Here is a 27,196-nt window from a genome sequence, read left to right on the forward strand (position 1 = left end):
AGCTCTTCCCAGTCTGCTGATTATACATTTACCCAAGGGGACAATACTAAGCTGCTTCCCAACAACGCTGCTCCTAGAAAAGACAGAACACAAATTGGGGAAATCCACAACTCTTAGTCTGAGATTCAGGATTGTCACAGATATAATTCTGGTAAATTATGATCTCAAACATCCTCCTATTTCTGGCCAGGAATGGGGGCTCTGGAAGGTAGAGGTGATGGGGACAGAAGAATAGGTGGCAGAGAGGGATAGAGTTTAAAAGAACATGTCATCTTAAGAGGTTCATTACTATAAGTCCACCTTAAGTCTCCATCAGTGTAAGCATTTTTAACATAGTTGTAATCAGTGCGTACGTACAACATTAGGAGATTTTCACATCTGACGATTTATCTGTACAGACAGAGAAGATGATTTTCATAATAAAGAAGAGCATCTACAAATAATTAAGAAAAACATTAGCGCTGCCTTAAAAAATTGGCAAAGGACACAAGAAATCAATAAGCATATAAAGAAAAAAATTAGCCTCTAGGTATCAAAGAAAAGCAAATCAAAAGAATGAGATACTTTTGATAGCCCATCAAATTGGCAAAGATTGCTTTAAAAACAGCTATGATATAGTTAGTGCTCTTAAGAGTACTATGAGTCACAATTGCTTTAAAAACAGCTATAGTTAGTGCTCTTAAGAGTACTATGAGTCACAATTGATTCAATGGCAACAAGTTTGATTTTGGGTTAAGACTACTATGAAATAATCCAACGTAATGCTGACAAGGCAAAATTTTTTCTGGAAGATAATTTTGCAATATATATAGAGTCTTAAATTTTTCATGCAATTTGTTTCAGTGACCCACTTAGAGACCCATCTTAAGAAAATAATCAAGGATGAGATCGGTAATCATCCCAACATTACTCATAGCAATAAAAAGATGTACCATATTTTTACACAAATAACACACACCTTCTATGTTTGTTTGTCAACTGCACCCTCCTCCCTCAAGGTATTTTTGTAATCATGCTATGCTAATTTTTTTACAGCAACATGTAAAAATAAAACTGGCATAGCAACACTTACGAAGATTGACAAACGTAGAAGGTGTGCACCATTTGCATAAAGATATAAGAAATAATTTATGTTCAGCAACCAGAAAAAGACAAATAAATTATGGTATATTTATATAATGAAATAGTATGCTGCCACTAAAATTTTTTAAAGACTATTTAATATGCCAGAACTTATTGTATGGAGCAGAGGAAATGTTCAGAGGGAAATTTATAGTCGTAAATGCTTATAATAAAAAAGAAGAAAGATCTTAAATCAATAACCTAACTTTACAACTTGAGAAACAAGAAGAAGAGCAAACTGAGCCCAAAACTACCAGAAAGAAGGAAATAACAAAGATCAGAGCAGAGATAAATGAAACAGCAAACAGAAAATAGAGAGAATCAACAAGACCAGAAGCTGTTTTTTTTTTAAAGATCAATAGAACTGACAAACCTTTAGCTAGACTGACAAAAAGAGAGAGGAACTGAAAATGTCTAAAATTAGAAATGAAAGTGGGAACATTAAAACCGACCCTACAGAAATAAAAAGAATTGTAAGAAAATACTGTGAAAATTTGTACACTAACAAATTAGATTACTAGGATAAAATGGACAAATTCCTAGAAACACATAAACTCCTTATATTGACTCAAGAAAAAATAGAAGGTCTCAACCAACTCATAACAAGTGAAGAAATTGAATTAGCGTTCAAAAACCTCCTAACAAAGAAAAGTCCTGAACCAGATGGCTTCATTGGGGAATTCTACAAAACATTTACCGAAGTGACTCCAATCCTACTTAAATTTTCCAAAAAAATAGAAGAGGAGGGAACACCTCCTAATACATTCTATGAGGCTAACATCACCCTGATACCAAAGCCAGGCAAAGACACCATAAGATAAGAAAACTACAGGCCAATATCCCTGACGAATATAGATATAAAAATTCCTCAACAAGACACTAACTAGCAAACCCAATCCAAAAGTATATTAAAAGGATTATATACCATGACCAAGTGGGATTTACCCAATTTAATCCAGTGACCCACTTCTAGAGACCTATCTTAAGAAAATAATCAAGGATGAGATCGGTAATCATCCCAACATTATTCATAGGAATAAAAAGATGTACCATTATTTTTATGCAAATGACACACACCTTCATTAACATTAGAAAATAACCAGTATAATACGCAACATTAACAGAACAAAAGCACCACGTGATCACCTCAGTTGGCACAGAATAGGCATTTGACAAAATTCATCACCTTCTGATGATTAAAATACTCAACAAAGTAGGAATAGAAGGGGAATTCCTCGATATGATAAAAGGGATTTATTAGAAATTCACAGCTACCATCATACTCAATGAAGAAAGCCTGAGAGCTTTCCCCTTAATTTCAGCAACGAGGCCATTGTTGACCGTTGTTGAAGGTGAATGATAGATACGTGGAGTCAGTTATATGACTCTCTCTCTCGAGTATGTTAGAAAATTTTTATAATAAAAAGTAAGCCCCCAAAAAATCTATTCATATTTTTAACAAGATCAACTGCCAGAGTGAATAAATCTCTGTCTTCCTTACAAATATGACTCAGACATAATCTTCCTGCATTAAGGAAAAAGGGAAGGGAAGGGGGAACCACTGATAATGGCATGAACCTGCTTTGTGAATTTAATAAAATTAATTTTCACATCAGATGTAAGGAACTTTCTCTTGCTACCAAAAAACCAAAACATCAAGTCAATTCCAACTCATAGCGACCCTATAGGACAGAGTGGAACCGCCCCATAGAGTTTCCAAGGAGCGTCTGGTGGATTTGACTGCCGACCCTTTGATGAGCAGCTGTAGCACTTAACCAGTACACCACCAGGGTTTCCTTCTTTTGCTTAAAAAAACCCAAAAACTCTGCCATCCAGTCAACTCCAACTCAAGCAACCCTATAAGACAGAGTAGAACTGCCCCGTAAAGTTTCCAAGGAGCAGATGGTGGATTTGAACTGCCAACCTTTTTTGGTGAGCAGAGGTAGCTCTTAACCACTACACCATCGGGGTTTCCTCTTTTGCTGAGGCAATACTAATTTTGCACATATTAATTCTTTCCCTCTCTCTCCCTCACATTTCTCTCTCTCTCTCTCTTCCCCTTCAGATATAGTTCCTTATAGGATGGGCAGATGTCCATATTTAGAAACATGAGCAAGAATTCTGGGAAGAATAAGTCATAATAGTCAGGATACAATGCTCCATGAATATTTTCTCATTTCTGCACAATCTGGGATTTCTGAGCAAAGACTACTAACAACCTGGATTAAAGGATGCTGGAATGGTAAACATGCCTTGAAAGACAGAGAATAGCTCCTCTTTTATGCACTTTTCAGAGCAATTTGCTCACATTAAGGCTGATAGACCTAGAAAAGCTTGTCTTCAATCTCCTGGAGCCACTTGCTTACATACTAAGGGTAATAAAACCCGAAGTCATTTGCACACACTGCAGGGGTTATAAAAACATAGAAACGTTCCACTTCTCTTCCCAGAGATTTGTTTACATTCCAGAGCTGAAGTCTCTCTCTCTGTCTCTCGAGGGGAAGAGGGTAGGTATGCCATTCTATATGAGCTCCAATTTTCCTAATTTCAAAGTTCCTGTCCTGTGGTACAAGCCCACCATACACCCACAGGTTATTCCGGGCTGTCACTGCATCATCCTGTGAGGAAGTGGAGCGTGGAGAGCCAACACAAGCTGCTCTGCGAGTAAAGTGTCAGTCTGATGCCTGATCCAGAAGTCTGGTGTTCATGTCTATACACACATGCACACACACACATATGCATATATTATATATACACAGTCACACACATGCACATATATATGTATACACACACACACACCTACATACATACTGTGCAAGTAGAGTAAAACTTCAGACCCGTCGCAGTGTCAGACTTGCCAGCCAGTCTCAAAAAAAAATTGCTCCAGTTGGTTGCCTCCCACCTCACCCCCACACCCTTTCTCCCCAGTTCCTCCTCGCACCAATTACCCTAGTTAAGAAGTCAACCAAAAGGTTTTCAGTGCAAGCAAAACAACTTAGTAACACGCCAAGTGAATTGTTTTCCTTTCTAACATCATTGGTAACTAGATACTTTTGTTGGCTCTACCGTCTGGCATCCCTTGTATCTGCGTCCTTGCTGAGGCCATGCAGCCCTGATTCTGTTAAGGCTACTTAGGTGTCATTGATATACAAGCCTAGGAGATATTCTCTGTCTTCAGTAACTGTTTATTGTCAAGGTTTCCAGACTGCTGTGCTTCCAGAACCCGATAGGTAGAGCGATAGATTGACAGATAGCTGCCATCAAGTTGATTCCAACTCATGGCAACCTTGTGTGCAACAAAAGGAAACTGCCCGATCAGGCATCATCCTCACAACCACCAGCGTCTTCCAGTGCTGTGGCTGCTGTGCCAATCCATCTCACCTAGGGTTTCCCTCTACTCCACCAAACACGATGTCCTCCTCCAACGATTGATCCCTCCTGATGATGTGTCCAAAGCAAGTGAGTCAGACAGTGTTCTGTTGTAATCCACAAGGTTTTCATTAGCTAGTTTTCTGAAGTAAATTGCCAGGTCTTTCTTCCTAGTGTCTCTCAGTCTTGATGCTCCCCCGAAACCTGTCCAGCACGGCTGACCCTGCTGGTATTTGAAATACCAGTGGCATAGCTTCCAGTATCATAGCAACGTGCCAGCCACCACAGGACAACACACTGACAGACACAGGTGATAGAACAGGAATGCTTTTAATCACCATGTTATACCTCTCATTTTAAAATATGAATTGAGACAAAAGAAAATCCAGCATAGTCCTTCCTTTTATAAAGGTTGTCAAATGGGAAAAGAATAACTCCAAAAAAATGTTTTTTTTTTATTTGCCACCGAATCTTGAGAACAGTTACACTCTTAGCTCGTTCTTAACCAGTGCTAGACAAAGGGGAGTGCACTCGACCCAGCGCTGGCTTCTGTGTTCATGTGCTGCTTTTCTCACGTCTGTTTTCAAGGTTGCAGTGGAATATCCCCAGGGACTGAAAAGTAATTTACTTCAGACGTTCGGACATAGTGGGAGTGGAGAGGTAACAGCGGAGATATTTGAGAATCCTGACTGTGGACCATGGTGGAAAAAAATTGTATTCAATCTATGTTTTTTCCATGCTGTGATCCATGAAAGAAAAAATTATGGAATATTGGGCTGGAATATTCCTTATGAATTTAGCTCTTCGGACTTGGAGGTAAGTAACAGCAAAAATAAATGACAGTAGGATACAATCTAAGAGCCTACTTGAATCCCTACACAAAGACCAAGTGTTTTTGCACGTGCTAAGAGCTCTGTAACAAGGCAATAAGGGATGGTGTTTGAAAGCATGGACTTTGAAGCCAGATTTCCTGGAATCAACCCGCTGTAATAGGCATAGCTGTGCAAGGATTTAATCTGTTTGGAAAAGCTAATTAACCTCTCTCTGGATCTCAGTTTCCTTGGCAAAAAGAGTGGGGGCTGGGAGTCATTTTAAGAGGCAAACTAATCAACGTAAGTAAAGCACTTAGAACATTGCCTGAGATACATTAATCACTATAAAAGTGTTCTTCATTATTACTTTTTCCTTTAAAGCAAGAGAGGTTACACTGACCCATTGTGGGCAGAGGTGGTAGAATAAGTTTAACCGATTAGTCCTTCTTTAGTGTTCTCTATATAAAACTTTCTATTTGTACTTTATCGTGGGGTGTTTTCTTTATTGCTCAAGTGTCTACAGTGGTAGCTACCATGACAGCACCTGCTTGAATTTTTCCCAGGTTAGTTTTCTTGCATTTGTGTTCCCATCGCAGGACGTTGCACCCTTGCTTACTGTTTTGGTCATCTAGTGCTGCTGTAACAGAAATACCACAAGTGGATGGCTTTAACAAACAGAAGTTTATTCTCTCACAGTCCAATGGGCTAGAAGTCCAATTTCAGGGCTCCAGCTCCAGGCGAGGGCTTTCTCTGTCTGTCAGCCCTGGAGGAAGGTCCTAGTCATCAGTCTTCCCTTGGTCTGGGAGCTTCTCTGCACAGAGACCCCAGGTCAAAGTACGCTCTCTGCTCCCAGCGCTGCTTTCTTGGTGGTATGAGGACCCCTGTCTCCCTACTCGCTTCCCTATTTTATATCTCAAAAGAGATTGGTTTAAGACAGTATCTAATCTCGTAGATCTCATCAATGTAACTGCCGATAATCCATCAGAGTGATAGAATTTATAACACGTAGGAAAAATCTCATCAAATGACAACATGGTAGACAATCACACAGTACTGGGAATCATGGCCTAACCTAGTTGGCACATATTTTGGGGAGACACAATTCAATTGATGACAATTACCTACTTGTTATTGCAAATACGAAAAGGCTTTCTGAGGAAAATCTTGGTTCTGCCTCTGGGTGTTATGTAGACCCACCCTAGATAGGTCACCTTCTATGGCTTCTACATGTCCTCATTAGGCTTTTCCATGTTCACAAGAGACTGCCATGTTCACTGCAAGCTGAAATGCTGTCAGAGCAGCAGAGTCTATGCTGCCGCACCCAACCAGGAACCTCAGATAAAACAGCTGCATGTGGGCATTTGTCAAGGAATGTGAGCTCAGTGTGAACTTCTCTTCAACCTTACACAAAGCTCAATCAAAAGGCAAGCACTATATGGGGGGAAGTGCTTGTACTATATATCAGACAAATGGTTCATATACTTATTATCTGCAGGTTTCTTAGAAATTAGTAAGAGAGAGAAAAAAAAAAAATACCCCAGTAAGCAGAGGACACGGATAGGCAAGTCACAGCAGAAATACAAAATGGCAATAGTATTATGAAAAATTATTCAACCTCATCAGAAATCAAAGAAATGCTAACTTAAACCACAGATGAATGGCAAACAAAATGTGGTGTACCCACACAACGGAATATTATTCAGCCACGAAAAGGAACAAAGTTCAGATACATACTACCACATGGATGAACCCTGAAAACGTTATGCTAAGTGAAAGAAGCCAGACACAAAAGTCACCTACTGTGTGATTCCACTTATATGAGAAATCGATGATAGGCAAATCCATCAAGACAGAAATCAGATTAGTGGTTGCGAGGGGCTGGGGGCAGAAGAGAATGAAAATAGCTACTTAAATGGGTATGGGTTTTCCTTTTGGGGTGAGGAAAAATATGGAACTAGATAGGGGTAGAGGTTGCACATTTTGAACGTACTAAAATTTATGCCATTGAATTGTATACTTTAAATGGCTAAAAAGGTAAATCTTAAATTGTATTTTACCACAATAAAAAAAAAAAAAAGACATTCATGGGGGAAAAAAAACCACAATGAGATAATATCTTTCACTAACACAATGGTTAAAATTAACCCCCCCCCAAAAAAAATGCAGAGACAGGTGCTATCTTATCCTGCTTTAGGGGATTAAATTGGTACTAACTTTCTGGAAGGCAATTTGGATATATACATAGAGAGACAGTCAGTCCCTGAGTGGTACAAATGGGTAAGCACTCAACTACTAGCCAAAAGGCTGGCAGTTTAAACCCACTCAGAGGCACCTAGGAAAACAGGCCTGGCCATCTGCTTCAGAAAGGCCATACACAGCCTTGAAAGCCCTATGGAGCAGTTCTACTCTGCACACATGGGGTCACCATGAATTGAATCGACTTGATGGCAACTAACAACGATTTTAAAATGGGACTGGTAGTAGTACCATCACCTGAGCCTGTCTATCCCATAGGGGGGATAATGACCAGGATCAGCCCAAACCTGATTCCCATAAGGTAGAGGTCAAACATACCTCCACTCTCCAATTTTTTTATTGATCTGACACCAGCCATCCTCCCCACGGCACTTTCTACTTCTCTGCTGGGTTCGATAATCTGTCGCAATGGCCAAACAGAACCCACAGACCATACTTACAGTTAAGGGGTTTATTAAAGAATTCACAGGTACAGCTCGGGATCAGAATCAACAGGCTACAACTAGGATCAGGATCAGGAAGCATGTAGACACAGTCCCCCTTCTTCAGTGCAGGCCAGCTCTCTCAGCTCCTCTTGGCCATACAGTCCTCCTCTCAGAACCCCCCTACCACCACCCCGAGGACTGGTCCATTCCAAACCTGTTGCTGGCAGCTCTGCAGCTGGGCGCCATTCGGGCCTTTTGCTGTCTTCAGTGTTACATGGCCCTTGACCCACGTTACAGCAATTTTAGGAGGTTCCTTGCCTCCTCTTCCTCTGCTTCTTTCTCTTCTTTCTTCCTTTTGCTTCTTCTTTCTGCTTCTCTTCCTGCTTTTTTCTGTCCCTAACCTTTGTGCTTGTATCAACACCTCCTTGTCAATTTTGGAAATCCTGGTGGCGTAGTAGTTAAGTGCTACAGCTGCTAACCAAAAGGTTGGCAGTTCAAATCCTTGGAAACTCTGTGGGGCAGTTCTACTCTGTCCTATAGGGTCGCTATGAGTCAGAATTGACGGCAATGGTTTTGGTTTTTTTGTGGTTGTCAATTTCAAGGCATGGCCCTCCTATTAGGGCCACAAACTGATCAATCCCCTCTTGGTAGGTCACAGTCACTATAGTAGGCTATAGTCACCTCATTTGCATAGTCTATTGACCAGTCCCTACAAGGTGCATACCTGTGATTGGTAGGCTGCAGCCCAGGACCAGACAAAAAGTAACAAAACCAAGTTGTTTACAACTTACCCAGGAAGTATAAATCAACCTGGACAAAAGTAACAAACCCTCTGAGGTAGAAAACTAGGGCAAAGGTAACTCCTCAGGGTTTAGGGGAAAGATCTGTCAAGCTGTTTTTCTGAAGAACCAAGGTAAAAGGCCACACATTTTGCCACATATATGTCTTTAGAGTTCTTATGATTGATGTAGAAAGAGATAGTCATTTATAGACATTTATAGGATTGGTTAATAAAACTGGTTTGTAATAGAGCAAGTATAGCATGATCCCATTTCTGCACATATATTCACACTGAATTTTAGTGTTTATTAAACCGTCTGCAAGAAAAATGGATGATGGGATTATGGATGGCTAGATGTTAGCAAGACGCTTTGTCATGCAAAGAGCTTGGGCAAATGCCAGCAGCGGCATCTGGTGCAGGCTAGAATTCACGGGGTGCTGCTCTCCATCTGGCGTCTTGCAGAGAGGTTTGCTTAAGCCAGAAGCAACTGGATACACCATGGCACTGAAGTTTAGAAAACTGCCCTTCAGCTCCTTGGTCCTCCCTTTTTATGTGAGAGCAGCCTTGCCAGTGGCAGAGAAATAAGGCTGCCGGGTTACCAAGCTGTTTGAGTTCGGTGCCCAGTATTCAGGGAGTTGTCTAGAAATTCCAACTGTTAGCACCTTAGAACTTAGTGGGAAATCGAATTTATGCACAATCCCTCTTATTAGGGAAGTGGGAATCACTGGTCTAATGGGAAGATGAGTTTGGACACAGCCTCTCCTACTAGGGGGAGCCCTCAATCCCAGCTAGCTCATTGCCAGGCAACTTGGAGATAGCCTCATCAGAGCACTGGCAATCTGACTGCCATCTACTAGCCCACGGGGCTACGTCTGCACATAGCCATCTATGTGTCTTCCTCCAGATGCAGGATTACCACCACTGAAAGCTCCCCAACACCTGGACCTGTGGCCCAACAACAAGACCAAGAAAAATAACAACACATCTAATGAAAGAGATTCAGCAGAGGGAAAACACAAGAAATAGACCAGAAATAGACACATGACTTGAAGAAAAATTATGAGCCCTTAAGGATATAAAAAGTCATGCACACATATTTCACACATATCATTTTTTTTAATGAGCACATATCAAAGATTTATTTAACTCATTAATGAGAGAACCAGCAAGTCGGTAAAACTGGTCCAAAAAGTATAGAGCAGAGGTATTTATAGACACCAAAAGAAATAATAGTGAAATAGGGTTGCTGACTTATGTACGAAGCTGGCAAATTCTCTACAGGCGATAAAACTGCAACCTTTGTGTTGTAACCTTATTTACCTGAGAGAAACCACTTCCATCTCCACAGAACAAAATTTATTTGCGTTGTTCTCAAAAAAGAATAATTTGCATGTCTATCCATTTCCTAATAAATAATCATCTACTCTTACAAAAATGCACTAAAAATTTCCTAATAAATAATCATCTACTCTTACAAAAATGCACTAATCTTTAGTAAATAGTAAATCAACACGAAGGTGGATGGATACTCCTGGACTGTTTGGTAACCCTTAAACGAGCATGTTAGACAACATTGCAGCATGACATTGAAATGACTTATGGTCATCATTTTACCTATTTCCAAATTTTGGAGGTTTTTTTTTCCTTAGTAGCCACTTTGGTAATTACAAATAATCTCCAAAAATTATTCCTTATCACAAAAATAGGCAGGTATCGTTGTATTTGGGCCTGAACCATTTACATGTAAAGTAAGAGGTGTTCGTTGGTTTACAGGCTGCATATAGCATGGTAACACATCAGGAGCTGTATATACACACTAAGATTTTTTAATTAAAAAAAAAAAAATGAGATAGATGAACTAAAGGGAAAACCAGTCATGGTTGAGACTTAACTCAGTGGCTAGCAAAATCAAATAGAAGAAATAACCCAGACCATACACAGAAAGTTACCAAAAAAATGAAAATCCTGGGGCAAAAATTTAGCAGATAATTGAACGGAATCCTAGCATTCAAATAATATGAATTCCTGAAGAGAAAATGGAATAGATGGAGAAAAGTAAAATAAAAGAAAGTTCTTTTATTTTCCCTGAATTGATAAAAGATCTGAGGGTTTTTGTTTTTAGTACACTTTATTTTTCAGAGCAGTTTTAGGTGACAGAAAAGTCGCACAGAAAGTTCAGAGAGTCCTTTCTATCCCATCTCCCCTCTGCAGGCAGTTTCTCCCATTTATTAACATATTGCATTAGTGTGGTACGTTTGTTACAGTTAGTGAACCAATACTGATACCTTACTATCAAATGAAGTCCGTCGTTTTAGATGCTTGCGTCGTCCAGTTCTGTGGATTTTGCAGGAAGCATAATGTCAGGTATCTGCCATTTTAGTATCACACAGAATAGTTTTGCTGCTCTTAAAATGCCCTGTGCCTCACCTATTCATTCTTCCCCCCTCCCCCCGAGCCCCTGGCAACCACTGATCTTTTTGCTGCCTCTATAGTTTTGCCTTTTCCAGAATGTCATATAGTTGGAATCTTCCAGTATCTAGCCTTTTCAGACGGGCTTCTTTTACTTAGCAACATGCATTTAAGGCTCTTCCATGTCTTTTCATGACTTGATAGCTCATTTTTTTAATCTCTGGGTAATACTCCATTGTATGGATGTACCACAGTTTATCCATTCACCTGTTGAAGGATTTCTTGATTGCCTCCAGTTTTTCACAATTAGGAATAAAGCTGCTATAAACATTTGAATGCAGGTTTCATGTGGAGATGTTTTCATTTCGTTTGGATAAAAACAAGGAGCTTACTTGTTGGACTGTATTTTAAGCCTATACTTAGTTTTGTAAGAAACTGCCAAACTGTCTTCCAAAGGGCCTGTACCATATTACATTCTCATCAGCAGTAAATGAGAGTTCCTGTTGCTCCATATCCTCGCCAGCATTTGGTGATGTCAGTGTTTTGGATGGTGGCACAGTGGTTAAGCGCTCAGCTGCTAACAGGTCAGCGGTTTGAATTCAATAGCCACTCCGCAGGAGAAAGATGTGGCAGTCTGCTTCCATAAAGATTTACAGCCTTGGAAACCCTTGGGGCAGTTCTGCTCTGTCCTCTAGGGTCCGCTCTGAGTTGGCATTCGACTCTTCAGCAATGGGTTTGGATTTTTTTTTTTTTTCTGGTATCAAGAGATAACAGGGAATATCATTCTAAATAGGAAAACACTGAAATCGTTTCAAATGAAATTAAGAATCAAACAAGGATGCCCATTATCACTGTCATCATTCAACACTGTCTTGGAAGAGCTAGTAAATTCAATAAGATAAGGAAACTACATAATTCATATTAACACTATAAAAAAGAATAAAAAGAGAGAAATGTACCTTTTGTTGACAACATAATTGTATATCCGGAAAACCTGAGAGACCAGTAAGAGGGAAAACCTTTTGGAAGTAGAGAATCTGGTAAAATGCCTGGATAAAAAAAAAAAAAAAGAACCTTATAAATTAAGGGGCAGGAAAGAGGAGTGGCATTTACTGGGAGCTTAAAATGTTCTGATCACTTTATATGGATTATTTAATTCTCATAACAACCCTATGAAGTAAGTACACCAATTGACCTCATTTTACAGATAGCAAAATAGAAGCATAGGACACCTTAAAAACTTCCCTACATTACACAGATGACAAGCAACAGTCAGACTTCATAGCTCATTCTAGACCCTTAACTTCTCTGAATAAATGCATTCCATGTTATTAGATAGGAAGACTTAATACCAGAAACTATCAATTCTTCCAAAATTAATAATCAAATATAATGCAGTTCTACTTAGAATCCTACTAGGGAAGGTTTTTAACTGATAAAATAATCCTAAATTTTATATGGAAGAAGAGATGTTGAAAACTAAGCTAGAAACACACAATAAAAGAAAAATGTTGAAGGGGACTTTTCTTCACCAGCTATCAAAGCATACTAAAAATCCACTATATTAAAATTAATATTGCATTGCTAGAGATGTAGACAGGAAATCAGTGGGATATAATAGAGAGTTTGGAAACACATCCAAGTTTTTATGAAATTTTAATCTTTTATACAGATAGTATTCCAGTTTAGTAAAAAGGGATTTTTTTTTTTTTTTAATGAAATGATACTGGCATAACTGACCATCCAGCTGGAAGAAAATAACTTTGGTCCTTTGTGCTATACCATATACAAAATAAATCCTAGAGTAGAGTAAGTGTTAAATGTATTACAAAACAATACAAATCTTCTAAAAAATAATCTAGGAGATTAGATATACAATCTTGGAGTTGGAGACAGTTTAACCAAAATTGGAAACCAGAACCATAAAAGATAGTCATATTTCACTATAAAAAAAAAAACTTTTATATGGCATATAATGCTAAAATCAAGTCAGTAGACAAATAAATTTAGAATAAAATTTGTAATGCAGATAACTGAGAAAGAGCTAATATCTATAACATAAAAGGATTCTTACATGTTAACATAGAAAAAGATAAACAATCCAAAGGAAATACAGACAATGTACAGGATATCAAATCTAAATGGCCAGTATACATAAGAAAAGATGCTCAAAGTAACCAGTGCAAGGTGAAATACAAATTAAATTAACAATGATGAGTCACAAGAGTTAAATTAAATAGACCAATTAAATAAATTAAATAGACCAATATGTCCTATTATTACCAAGGATAAGAGAACAGTAAAGAACGCTTTCACACTTTAGAATCCTTTGCACATGGTCATTAAAGGAAATACTCACTGTTAGGTGCCATGGAATCAGCTCCAACTCATAGTGACCTTATGTACCATGTATAACAGAACAAAATATTGTCCAGTCCTTCTCCATCCTTACAATCTCTGCTGTTTCAATCCACTCTGTCAGTCCATCTCATTGAGGGTCTCCCCTAACACTCTGCTTACCAAGCATGATGTTCTTCTCAGGCGCTTGGTCCCTCCTGCTGACATGTCCAAAGCAAGCGAGACAAAATCCTGCCATCCTCACTTCTAAGAAGCATTCTAGCTGTACTTCCTCCAAAACAGATTTGTTTGTTCTTCTCGCAGTCCAGAGTATATTCAATATTGTTGGTTAGTCAACACCACAATTCGAATGCATCAATTCTTCTTCAGTCTTACTTTCTTATTGTCCATCCTTTGCCTGCATATGGGATGATTGAAAATACCATCACTTGGATCAGGTGCACTTCAGTCATCAAAGTGGTATCTTTGCCGCAGACTTCCCCAGTGCAGTGCATTGTTTGATTTCCTGACTGCTCCTTCCATGGGCACTGGTTGTTGATCCAAGTAGAATGAAATACTTGACAACTTCAATTTCTTCACCACTTACCATGATATTGTTTATGGGACCAGTTGTGAGGATTTTTGTTTTCTTCACATTCAGGTATAATCCATGCTGAAGGCTGTAGTCTTTTACCTTTATCAGTAAATGGTTCAAGTTGTCTTCATTCTGGGCAAACAAGGTTTTGTCATCAGTATAATGGGTCTTCCTCCAATCCTGACGTAGCGTTGTTATTCATATAGTCCAACTTCTCAAATTATTTGCTCAGCATACAGATTGAATAAGTTAAGGTGAAAGGATACAAACTTGCACACACATTTCTAATTTTAAACCATGCAATATCCCTTTGTTTTGTTGGAAAGACTGCTTCTTGAAGTATGTACAGGTTCCAGGTAAGTACAGTTAAGTGTTCTGGAATTCCCATTCTTTGTAATGTTATCCGTAATTTATTATGATCACAAAGTCTAATTTTTTTATGTAGCCAATAAAACACAAGTAAACATCTCTCTGGTATTCTCTGCTTTCAGCCAAGAGCCATCTGACATCAGCAATGATATCCCTTGTTCCATGTCCTCTTCTGAATAGGGTTGAACTTCTGGCAGTTCCCTGTCAATGTATGGCTACAGCCATTTTTGAAATATTTTCAGCAAAATTTTGCTAGCCTGTGGTATTAATGATTATTCAATAGTTGTCACATTCCATTTGATTGCCTTTCTTTGGAATGGGCATGAATATGGATCTCTTCCAGCTGATTGGCCAGGTAACTGTCTTCCAAATTTTTTTACAGAGACGAGTAAATGCCTCCAGGGTTGCATGCACTGTTGAAGTAACTCAATTGGTATTCCATCAGCTCCCGGAGCCTTGTTTTTTGCCAACGCCTTCAGTGCAGCTTGAACTTCTTCCTTCAGTATCAGCTGTTCCTGATCATACACTACCCCCTGAAAAGGCTGAATGTCAACCAGTCCTTCGGGCACAGTGACTGTGTATTCCTTCATCTTCTTTTCATGCTCTCTGCATCATTCAATTTTTTGCTTATTTGAATCCTTCAATAATGTAACTTGAGGCTTGAATTTTCTCTTCAGTTTTTTCAGCCTGAGAAATGTTGAGCGTGTTCTTTCCCTTTGATTTTCTATCTCCAGGTCTTTGTAGGTTTCATTATAATATTTTACCTTGTCTTCTCAAGCCACCCTTTGAAATCTTCTGTTCAGCTCTTTTTACTTCATCGTTTCTTCCATTCGCTTTAGCTACTCTGTGCTCAAGAGCCAGTTTCAGAGTCTCTTCTGACATTCATTTTGGTCTCTTCTTTCTTTCCTGTGTTTTTAATGACCCTTTTCTTTCTTCATGTATGATGCCCTTGATGCCATCCCACAGTTCTTCTGGTCTTCAGTCATTAGTGTTCAATGCATCAATTCTGTTCTTGAGAAGGTCTCTAAATTTAGGTGGGATATACTCAAGCTCATACTTTGCTCTCATGGCCTTATTTTAATTTTCTTCAGCTTCAACTTGAACTTGCATATGAGCAGTTGATGGTCTGTTCTGCAGGCACCCTGTGGCTTTGTCTTGACTGATAAGACTGAGCTTCTCCATTGTTTCTTTCCACAGACATAGTTGATTTGATTCCTGTGTAAACCATCTAGCAAGGTCTACATGTATAGTTGTTGTTTGTGTTGTTGAAAAAAAAAAAGTATTTCTGTGAATAAGTCATTGGTATTGCAGATTTCTATCATGTGACCTCCAGCATTGTTCCTGTCACCAAGGCCATATTTCCAGCTACTGACCCTTCTTCTTTGTTTCCAACTTTCGCTTTCCAATCACCAGTAATTATTAGCTACTTGACTGCACTTTTGATCAATTTCGGTCTGCAGCAGTTCATAAAAATCTTCAGCTTTTCATCGTTGGCATTAGTAGTTGGTGAGTAAATGTGCATAATAGTTTATTAACTGGTCTTCATTGTAGGCGTATCTATATTAACCTATCACTGACACTGTCTTATTTCTGGATAGATCTTGAAATGTTCTTTCTGATGATAAATGCAATGCCAATCCTCTTCAATTTGTCATTCCCAGCTTAGTAGAACTACACAATGGTCAGATTCAAAATGTCAATACCAGTCTATTTCAGCTCACTAATGCCTCGGATATAAATCTGCAAGATTCAATTTTATTTTTGACAACTTCCAATTTTCCTTGAGTTATACTTTGTACCTTTCATGTTCTGATTATTAATGGATGTTTACAACTGTTGCTTCTCATTTTGAGTCATGCCACATCAGCAAATGAAGCTTCCAAAGGCTTTAAGCCATCAGCATCATTAAGGTCGACTCTACTTTGAGGAGGCAACTTTTCCTCTGTAGTATTTTGAGTGCCTTCCAACTTAAGGGGCTCATCTTCCTTCATTATATTGGACAATGTTCTGTTGTAATCCATAAGGTTTTTGTTGGCTAATTTTCAGGAACAAATCGTCAGACCTTTCTTCTTAGTCTGGAAGATCCAATGAAACACTATGTGTGGCTATGCTGATATTTGAAATATCAGTAGAGTAAATTCCAGCATCATAGCAACATGCAAGCTACCACAGTACAACAAACTGACAGATGAGTAGAACGGTGTTAGTCAAGACATATTGTCAAATTGCAGGACAGTGTGTATGATGAGCTAGCATTTCTGGAAGGAAGGAAAACAGAAAGAAAGTTGGGAGGGAGAGATGAGAGTTGGAGGACAGAGAGAGGAATGGGAGGAAGAGAGAAAGAGTGAGGGAAGGCAAAGAGAGAAGGAGAAACATCAACTTATGTGCCCATATTTCCACAGAATACCTGTGTAAGGTACTCAAGAAAATGCTAAGAATGATTGCCTGAAGAGGGGACCTGGTAACTAGAGCAGAGGATGGGGGAAAACTTACCTTCTCTTGTTTATCCTTCCCTACTTTCTGAATTCACTACCATGTCTTGTTTTGTCCATTCAAAAATAATAATTAATTAATTAATTAGTTTAATGTTTGTTAAATAAGAATGACAAAAGAATTAATGGATAAAATGAATATCCACTATTTGTATTTCTCTTGCTACTTCCATGTATTTATGAAGAGAAAATATATGTAGCTGTTTGAGAATTGTTGGTTTTATGTTAAAATGCCGGAGTAAGCTGAAGACATGTAGTGAAATAATAAAGACTAGTGGATTTTCTAAAGGTTGCCATAAAGATGCTGGAAAATGTCCTGAGCAGACAGTCCACCGTCCCGTGGAGGGCACTGCGCTATCTGATTGGAGAAGTGATTTACGGAGGACGGGTGACGGATAACTTTGACAAGCAATGCTTGAAGACCCTTCTCTACAAATTCTGTGACCCTGAAGTGCTGAAAGATGGCTTCAGTTTCTCTAGTGATGAGGTAAGAAAAAATTTATTTTCCTAAATTACTGTATTACTTTTAACCAAATATCGTTGCATTATTTAAAATCTGTATTTAAATAAATTTTAATGTTCATTTTCAATCGTTTTTATTAATCCTCATTATTACAAAAGTAACTTACCCATCACCCTATTAAACACACCATTATGCCAGCAGTTCAAATCTACCAGCTGCTCCTTGGAAACCCTATGGAGCAGTTTTACTCTGTCCTACAGGGTGGCTGTGAGTTGGAAGTGACTCAATGGCAATGGATTTGGTTATGTTTTGGTTTTTAACCGGTTGAAAGATATGATCTCAGAATATAACCCAATAGTCTAATTCTGCTCAAGGAATTGCATGCTGTATGTTACAGCCTAACTTACTCATTTACGCACACTTAACGTAACAGTCTGTGTACAAAAACCAGGCACACTGGACTTTGGGGGCAACTTAAAGAATTTTCAAGTGTAATTTTTATTTTCAGGGTAGGCTTTAGTCTCTAAATTTAACAAAAATGTTATTTTAAACAGTTTTTTTGGATTGGAATATTAAAAAAAACTCAGAGTTTCCTGCTTTAGCAAATAACTTATAAAGGATATAATTAAATGCCTTCTTCTTGGCTTGAGGTCATCAACATAGACTATTACAATCTATTCTATAGGTGCCTTCCAAATGAATCCCCTTAAAACATCACTTTTATCATTTTTCCTATCCATCCGTACTCTCAAGGCCCTCCACAGAGCTGGACATGATCTCTGTTCCCTTGATTATACCAGGTCCACTCCCAACTCATGGTGATCACCCACATGGCATTGCCTTCCTTCTCATCTTCCATTCACCTCTCCCATCAAAATTCTTACCCATTCAAATTTATGACAAGTCTTACCTCCGTATTCTAAAGTCAAAGGTAAGAGGAATTTTATCTTCTGCTAGCAGCCATCTGACAGGGCACAGTTGCTGGTTCTAACCCGGAGTTTTCTGCTCCACAAAGATGGAGCTTGGATGGAGGATAGAAACTTAGGGTCGGGGTGAGGAGAAGAGGGGAGAGAAGGTGCTATGCTCTGAGCTGTGTCCCCTCAAATAAGATATGTCGAAGCCCTAACCCCGTCCATGTGAATGTGACCCTTTTTGGAAATAGGGTCTTTGAAAATGTTATCAGTTAGGTTAACATGAGGTCATACTGGAGTAGGGTGTCCTAATTCTATACGACTGATATCTTTATAAGAGAGGAGAACATAAACAGAGATAGGGAGACAGAGGAAGTATGTCATATGAAGCTATAACTGCAAACCAAGGAACACTTGGAGCTACCAGAATCTGGGAGAGAGGCATAGAACAATTTCTCCCTCAAAGCCTCAGGATCAATCAATAAAGACACCCCAATCTTAAACTCCACTGTAAGATAATAAATTTCTGTTCTTACAGCCCTGGGAAACCAGTCCAGAGGCCAAGAGAAAATGCAAAATTTCATCTTCTTTGGTGCTTGAGATAAGGGGCAAGGCTCTTGAGTGTACTATGTGCTCCTTGTATGTGCCTGCCCCCTGTGAACCTCAGTTTCCTCATCTGTAAACTGGGAATAGCATCTATTTTACATGGTTGTTTTAGCATTAAATGAGAAGCATATAAATTGACTAGCATGGGAGAGGTGATCAATAAATATTAGTTTCCTTCTGCTGTCTTCTGCTATATATTTTATACTCCAGGTCCCTAGAGGGTATGAACCATTTCTTTAGCATTCTACTTACTGCCTTTAAGTTGCCCCCGAAGTCCAGTGTGCCTGGTTGTTGTATACAGACTGTTACGTTAAGTGTGCGTAAATGAGTAAGTTAGGCTGTAACATACAGCATGCGATTCCTTTAGCAGAATTAGACTATCGGGTTATATTCTGAGATCATATCTTTCAACCGGTTAAAAACCAAAACATAACCAAATCCATTGCCATTGAGTCACTTCCAACTCACAGCCACCCTGTAGGACAGAGTAAAACTGCTCCATAGGGTTTCCAAGGAGCAGCTGGTAGATTTGAACTGCTCACCTTTTGGTTAGCAGCCAAGCTCTTAACCACTACACCATCAAGGCTCCTTCAGCTGGTTAGTTGCTTTAAATATTGGCAATTTCACAGCAATTCCAACTTGCCAGTTCTTCTTGTTCCCTGTCGTAACCTTAGCTGCTTCTGCAGATAGTGTCATTTCTGTCAGTGACTCTAAGTCTGTTATTTGACATTTTTCTGCGGGCCTTATTAATTCCTCGGTGTTTTCCTTGAGGATATCAAGAAAGCCACCAGTATCCACTCTCCTGGCTCTTCTTTGTCAGTGATCAATTATTAAGATCATTCTCACGTTCCTTCTATAGGTTTTTACCAAAGTAAAATGAATTGAGATTGATAGCATTGGTTCTCTGTGGGTCTAGTTCATTGAGGCAGCTGGTGGTCAGAATCACTCTAGCCTTTAAATTGTTCTTTTTTCTTCCTTTCTTTTCCCAGTAAGAAACTTATATGTGCATAGCGTGCAACTCCACTTTTAATAGAGTGGTCCCAGATGTTGCTTTTGACAGGCTTATCTAGAACATATCACCCACAAATAAGAAAAAGCCTTCTGTATGAAATTTCTTGGGGAAATATTGTCTCCATGCACTACTGCAAGTAGATACCTCGCTAGTGAAAACTAACAAAGCGGTGAAATTTTTAGATACGTCAGCCAGTGCCAGAGTCTGCACACATAGAGGACTTCATATACATTATCCAGTCCTTACCTGATGATGACTCTCCTGAGGTCTTAGGAATGCACCCCGAGGCCACAAGGAGCTGCAGGGTGACCCAGGGCCAGGAGTTCATCGAAAGCCTCATTGCCATGCAACCAAGAGCCGCCACTGCCAGTCTCACCATCAGGTAAGGGCTCACTGGGAACACTGATTAGTCAAAAATTGTTAAATATTCCTTCAAAGAGATACAATATAGAACTTCTCCCCAGAACATTCCCAGAATATCAACTTGAGTTTCCTGCTGGCCCTGAACTTCTGAAGATTAATTCTATACTGTTAGCATTCACCGAATATACTTCTAAGGGGTGAGATGATCATAAAGGAACGCTTGTAATAAACATACCAAATATGCATTCTGTCCCCTGGTTGTTTGGGGAGGTTGTGATTATTTCAGTTATGCAGCCCTTGCCCAAGATACGTTAGAAACTTGTCTTTGGTAAAGATCCTGTCACATTTCATTTTATGTCCTCAGTGGTAACAAATCTCTATCTTTGGAAGGTAAATTTGACTTTCGAATATCTTTTGGATCATTTGAAGCCACCTTGGATGAATTCTAGTGAGTAACCCTATTTTAAAGTCAAAACAGGTGACAGCAACGTAAGGAAATGTATTACTTCACGTGCTTTGTGAACTGGCTCAGACGCTGCACTGTTGGACTAAATACAGCTGTAGCTTCCTTAAAGATTGCAGCTTTGGGACCCTAGGGGCAGTTCCACCCTGTCATATAGGGATGCTATGAGTCAAAATTGACTCAACAGCATACAACAACAGCAGCTGTGAGTATTACTTACTTTGAAGGATGACATTCATTAGGCTGTGTGAAGCCTGCTATGTTTGTCAAAAAATCAGTACCTACTAGTGTACAGAATAACAGAAAGAGGAAATGCTCATTTCTCACTTCCTACAAATCCACTGATGGTCTAAGGAGGTCCTATCACCTCCCTGGGCTCTAGACCCCACACCTTTAAAAGGATCCCAAGAGCCCCTCCAGCTTTAGTGTTTTATGGCTTTGCTTCCTGTCACACCTCACCCAGACCTGTATCACGCCTAGACACCCACACTGTCCTATCACCACCTACTGAGTGTGTGACCAGTGGGATTCCTTGTGTAAACACAGAGGAACTTGACAAGCAGTTGACAAACTACAAGTCTAGTTGACCACGCTCTGTCTAGTCGCCTCCTTTTTTTTTATTTCAGTCTTGGTAATTCCTTCACACAGATGCATTCAGATGATACACACCATACAAAGAAATCTGAAGAAATGTTTTGAAATACATTATTACCTTACAGTGTCTAATGTGTATTGGACAGTTCCTCATCTATACGAAGAGTCGAGTGCCATGGTCTCTATGAGATCTTCCGTATCACAGTTTTGTGGTTCTGTGAATCTGTTTACCTTTAGACGGGACATAACAACAGAGCCCTCCTGGATTAGACCAACCTGTGCTGTCCTTCTTTGGGCTTGTTTTGCAGTCACGAGCAGAGTAATGATAAGCTAGTGATGGAAATGTTATCTGACATGCTGAAGCGGCTGCCACTGACCGTAGAGAAAGAAGAAAGCTCGGGAGTGACAAACACGTTAAAGAGCATGATGTCAAGTACCATCTGGAAGTCTCTCAATAAAAACGTCAGAGGTGAGCATGGGACGTGAGCTTCCTCCTCTCACCCCAGCCTCCTGAGCAGGGGACTTTGGTATCAGGAGGACGGTAGATTAAAGACAGGACAAAAGTACCAGAGAAGTAAAAAGGCCGGGATGAGATGGAAAGCTGAATCTCTGTCTCTGCCTGCCTCCAAAGTGAACAGTAGGGTGCAGAGAAGAAGATGATTTTGATGAGAGCTGCATCCAGACCAAAAATGAAGGAATAATAAACGTAGCAAACCAGAAAGGAGCGACTCCGCTGGGAAGACTCTAAGGAGTTTCTAGGTCCCTGTGCTCTGCCTCTCTGTCTTCTGGAACAGCATTTTAGGCAGTGAGGTTTAGACGGGTCAGTCCTCAGAGGACTGAGGGCAGGCCCAGGAGATACAGAGGAAGCCTGGTTGCAGTGGTGTCACTACGGGTGGTGTAACCCAGTGTGGTAACTCATGGTGTGGGGCTGGCCAGGGAACCTGCCCGTGGGTGGAGCAGCCCAGCCCAGCCCCACCGCCCTGCAAGGCCAAGCACCCTGCCCTGTGGCCCTCGCCCCTGCCCCGCACCCCCTGCGGCTCCCTGCACCTCCTCCTCTCTCCCATTGGCCAAGGCAGAGACCCTCCTCTCCACCCAGTGGCAGCACTGCTTGGGTGGCCCCTCCCCTGGTGGCACTGGCCTGCCCACCACCACTGCCACTGCCACGGACCCTGGGGTCATTTTGGTGTCACTGCCTCTGACAGCGTGAGGGTGTGGTTCACACCCCCACCCCTGCAGCCCTCAGGCGATGCCACTGCCTGGTTGCCCAGAGCTGGTTCAAGGCTCAGCTCCAAGAGGCTAAATGCTGAACTACGGTAATTTTGCCAAAGTTTCAGCATCCATATCCTAACCCTTTAATAAAGGTTTATTTTGGAACCAAATGTCAAGCTACAGACTATAAAAATAGCGCTATCGTTAAGTCTAGACCAAGGGTTAGCAAACCAGGATTCGTGAGCCAGATCTAGCCCACCATTTGTTTTTGTACAGCCGGCAAGCTAAAAATGGTTTTCACATTTTTTAATGGTTGGGAAAAAAATCAAAAGAAGAACAATATTTTGTGACACATGAACATTATTAAAAAGAAAAGAAAAAAAAACCCAAACCTGTTGCTGTCGAGTCAATTCCAATCCATAGTGACCCTATAGGACAGAGTAGGCCTGCCCCAGAGGGTTTCCGAGGAGCAGCTGGTGGATATGAACTGCCAACCTTTTGATTAGCAGCCGAACTCTTAACCACAGTGCCCATAAATAAAGCTTTACTGTATTTCAGCCATGATCATTCATTTATGTATTGCCTGTGGCTACATTCATGCTACAAAGGCAGAGCTGAGTAGTTGTGACAGAGACTGTATGGCCCACAAAGCCTAAAATATTTACTATCTAGCCTTTTACAGAACGTGTTCTCCAGCCCTTGGTCTAGATATGTGATATTCATTTTAACTTTCAAAACCTGTATCACTCCAGTAAAACTCCCTTTTATCTGTACAGTAATTACACTTGTATCTTTTTCTTCTACCCTAGGCCATGATCCCCTTATCCATTGTGTCTTGCTAACCTTTTTGAACCAAGAAATTGAACGATTTGATAACTTATTATCTGTCATCCATAAATCTTTGAAAAATCTTCAACTTGCTATAAAAGGAGAGATCATCCTCACCCAAGAATTGGAGGACATATATAACTCTTTTCTTAAAACAAGAGTTCCTATATCGTGGCAGGTAAGCAGTTCTTTCCTATTTAGTTGCTTGATTGACATAAATACCCAAGTTCAAGGGAATAGTAAACTATGGTACCTCTGCATGATGAAATATTATACAACCATTAAAACCTGCAGATGTTGATGTACTTTTGCTGTCACTATTCATTGGAAGGAAACCTTGGTGGCGTAGCGGTTAACAGCTGTGGCTGCCAACCAAAAAGTTGGCAGTTTGAATCCACCAGGTGCTTGCTTCCTGGAAACTCTACTGGGCAGTTCTGCTCTGTCCTATAGTGTCTCCATGAGTAGGAATCAACTCAATGGCAATGGGTTTGGTTTTTTGTTGTTGTTGTTTAATACATTTTTTATACATTGGAAATTCCACTTAAATAAATTTATCTTAGAGATTTTTTCACAGAACTATTCATAATAGCATAAAGCTGAAAACAACTTGAATGAATATCTATTGATTGGAGTCTGGTTAGATAAATTATGATGCATTCAAATAACAAGATGTGTGCTACTATGAAAGGTCTCCAAGATGTACTGTTAAATGAAAAAAAAAAAAGGTTTTTAACGATTATAAAAACATATTTGTAAAAACACATATGCACATATAGGTATATACAAAATCATATATACTTTAGCTTCAAGGAATCCAAATAAAAGTTTTGGAAGAAAACACACAAAAAAAACTGTTAACAGTGGTTACCTCACATGAGGGAGACTTGAGGGTCTTGGTGGTGAGGAAAGAGGCTTTACTTTTACGTTTATATTTTGTTGTATCTTCTTGTGCTTTTCTGATTATGTACCATACTCCTATTATTTTTCAATTAGTTTAAAATTTTTAAATGTTTACAAAGAATATACACGTTTTTTCCAGTAATGACAGGCTAGGCTATTTGGACCAACCTCTCATTGAAAGCAACTAAAAATACTTTATTAAAAATAAAAATTTAATATCACTAAATGCAGCAAGGAGCCCTGGTGACGAAGTGGTTAAGAGCTCAGCTGCTAACCAAAAGATCAGCAGTTTGAATCCACCGGCCACTCCTTGGAAACCCTATGGGGCCATTCTACTTGGTCCTATAGGATCACTATGAGTCAGAATTAACTCTATGGCAACGGGTTTGTTTTTTTTAAATGCATAAAAGAGCTGACAAAACAGTGATGAATTAACAGGACAAAACTTAAAGGAAAGCAAGAACACGGAAAGCTAAGTGGAGCACACCAAGTGCTTGGCCCTGACGGTATTTCCTAATCCTGACAAAACAACATTGCAGTTTTTTGGGGGAGGGAAGGACAACAAAAACCAATCCCAAAGCCCACTGAAGTGAGGTATCTGATAAATAACACACTCATCCCAAAGGATTACACCCTCACACTTAGAGTGAACCAGATGTAAACCCCACTCCCTTCAATCTACAGGGATCTGCAAGAGAAAGAAACAAGGCATGAGGGGAAGTTAAAAAGAAAGAAAACCTATTCCTGAGCAATTGTAAACTACAACTGCCCCCTTTAATGGATGTGCAGCCTCAATTTAGTGTAAAGTGCACCTGGAAAAGCAACCACAAGGCCTCTCTGGGAGAAGACACCTCGTTCCGCATCTCATGGACGTTCACATGAGATAGACGGACCCGTTGCCTTCGAGTCGATTCTGACTCATGGCTGTCCTATAGGACAGAGTAGAACTGCTCTGTAGGGTTTCCAAGGAGAGGCTAGTGGATTCGAACTGCTGACCTTTTGTTTAACAGCCAAGCTCTTGACCACTGTGCCACCAGGGCTCCAACTGAAATAGAGAGGGGCAGGAGAAAAAAGAGCCTACAAACGACACCTAAAAAAAAAAAAATGGAGAATTAGAAAGAAAGCTAAGATAGACTGTGGTCACAGAATCCAAGGCAAGAGAGGGTTTTAGAAGAAGGAAGTAGGTATGTAACCAACTTGGTCAAAATCAGAAAACCCATAGCCATCGAGTTCATTCTGGCTATAGCGACCCTGTAGGACAGAGTAGAACTGCCCCATAGAGTTTCCAAAGAGCACCTGGTGGATTTGAACTGCTGACATTTTGGTTAGCAGCCATAGCTCTTAAGCACTGTTCCACCAGCGGTTTCAACTTGGTCAAAAGCTGCAGAGAATACAAATAAGACAATAGTGGCGGGGGCGCGGAGGGGAGGGAATGTCACTGAATATGTAAAGTAGAATTTTGGTAGTGAAGTTCTAATGAATCACTGGGAGCAGACACCAGGGGACAATAGATTTGGGAGTCAATAGTAATAAGGGACAGAAATCAATGAACTTCAAGAAGCCTGACTGTAAAGAAAAGAAAAAAGAGGTCAGGGGGCCACAAGTAGTGTGTGAGTGTTGGATGGATTTTGTTTGTGAGACAGAAGAGCATATTTGTAAACAAACGAGTGGAGAAAGGAAAGCTGAAGCTACAGAAGAGACAGGAAATACTCCAGCGGGCATGCAGAGCACAAGGTCAGGGCTCAGCTTTACTCCAGAATAGAAGGGAAAGAGGAAAGAAAGAGCCGACAGTGGATGAGGATTGATAGAACTTGATATAGGGGAAAGCCAGGGAATCACTCATACCTAATGGCGTATGAAGACTGTTAAATCAAAAATGAATCCAGACTCGGTAGGAGAGACTTCCTTCAGAAGAGTTACTGCAAGGGGAGAAAGGGACTGTCACGATGGGGTGAGTGGGGGTGTATCGCAATAGTGCGGTAGAGGGTACTTGGGCCGTAACAGCTGCAAGTGTCTCAAGTGTTAGAGAAAAGGGGGTTTCCTTTTACAGAGAGGAGTAAGTAAATCAGGGTAGAATGAACCAGGCGTGGAAGTGGGATGACAGGGTGGTGTGGTCACATAGCAGATCAGAGAATGTTCACCCTGAGGCCAGCCCCTTCTCCAGGAGAGCTCCTTAAAACCCAAACCAAACCCATTGCCATGGAGTCATTTCCGACTCATAGCACCCTAAAGGACAGAGAAGAACTGCCACATAGGGTTTCCAAGGAGCACCTGCTGGATTCAAACTGCCGACCTTTTTGGTTAGCAGCCATAGCTCTTAACCACTACGTCACCAGGGCTTCCGAGGGGTCCTTAAGGAGGGGTAATATGGTCAGGCTGAGGATGGGCCAGAGTTCAGGGGCCTGGAAAGGGAGAATCATAACCAAAGTTTGGTTGAGAAGGATTTTGTTCCAAGTGATTAGTGGAATCAAGCAGTTCAGCTCATCGTTTATGAGGCAAAGAAAGGGATTTTGGAGGGTCTGTGTCTGGCCTTGTCGCGGGTAAACAAGAGGCATCCCTGAGCCTTACCTAAGTCACGTGGGAGGGATGTTTCTTTGCCGTAAGCCATCTCCTGGAACACAAAAGGGTGGGGGATGTCAGCCTCTGCAGTTGTCTGGGGTCACAGGACTCAGTAAAGTTCAACATTGTCAGGGGGCAGTAATTTGCATGGCCTGGGGGCTGGTTTGAGGAGAGGTACGTATTAAAGGATTTGAGAAGAAGGATGAAAGCTTTCAGCCAGGATGGGAACTTCAAAATGTTTTATCCACAGTATCGTTGAGATAATGCTGTTTTGCTGTGGTAATAATTTTCGATTTCTCATCATGTACTTTCAGTTGGAAA

At 40.2% G+C, this 27,196-nt stretch overlaps 1 protein-coding gene across 1 annotated transcript in view; it reads left to right on the forward strand.

The window, feature by feature from the left end:
• The window catches only part of DNAH14 (dynein axonemal heavy chain 14), a 379,927-nt gene that overhangs the window by 343,120 nt on the left and 9,611 nt on the right, over window positions 1-27,196 (forward strand). Inside the window, exons 77-81 of the mRNA XM_049867924.1 lie at window positions 5,080-5,307; window positions 17,257-17,454; window positions 20,142-20,341; window positions 21,688-21,848; window positions 23,398-23,594. Of these exons, the coding sequence (XP_049723881.1) occupies window positions 5,080-5,307; window positions 17,257-17,454; window positions 20,142-20,341; window positions 21,688-21,848; window positions 23,398-23,594 (984 nt within the window). The remainder of the gene's footprint in view (window positions 1-5,079; window positions 5,308-17,256; window positions 17,455-20,141; window positions 20,342-21,687; window positions 21,849-23,397; window positions 23,595-27,196) is intronic.

Source organism: Elephas maximus, chromosome 24 (genome assembly GCF_024166365.1).
Source record: "Elephas maximus indicus isolate mEleMax1 chromosome 24, mEleMax1 primary haplotype, whole genome shotgun sequence".
Classification (NCBI taxonomy): Eukaryota; Metazoa; Chordata; class Mammalia; order Proboscidea; family Elephantidae; genus Elephas; species Elephas maximus.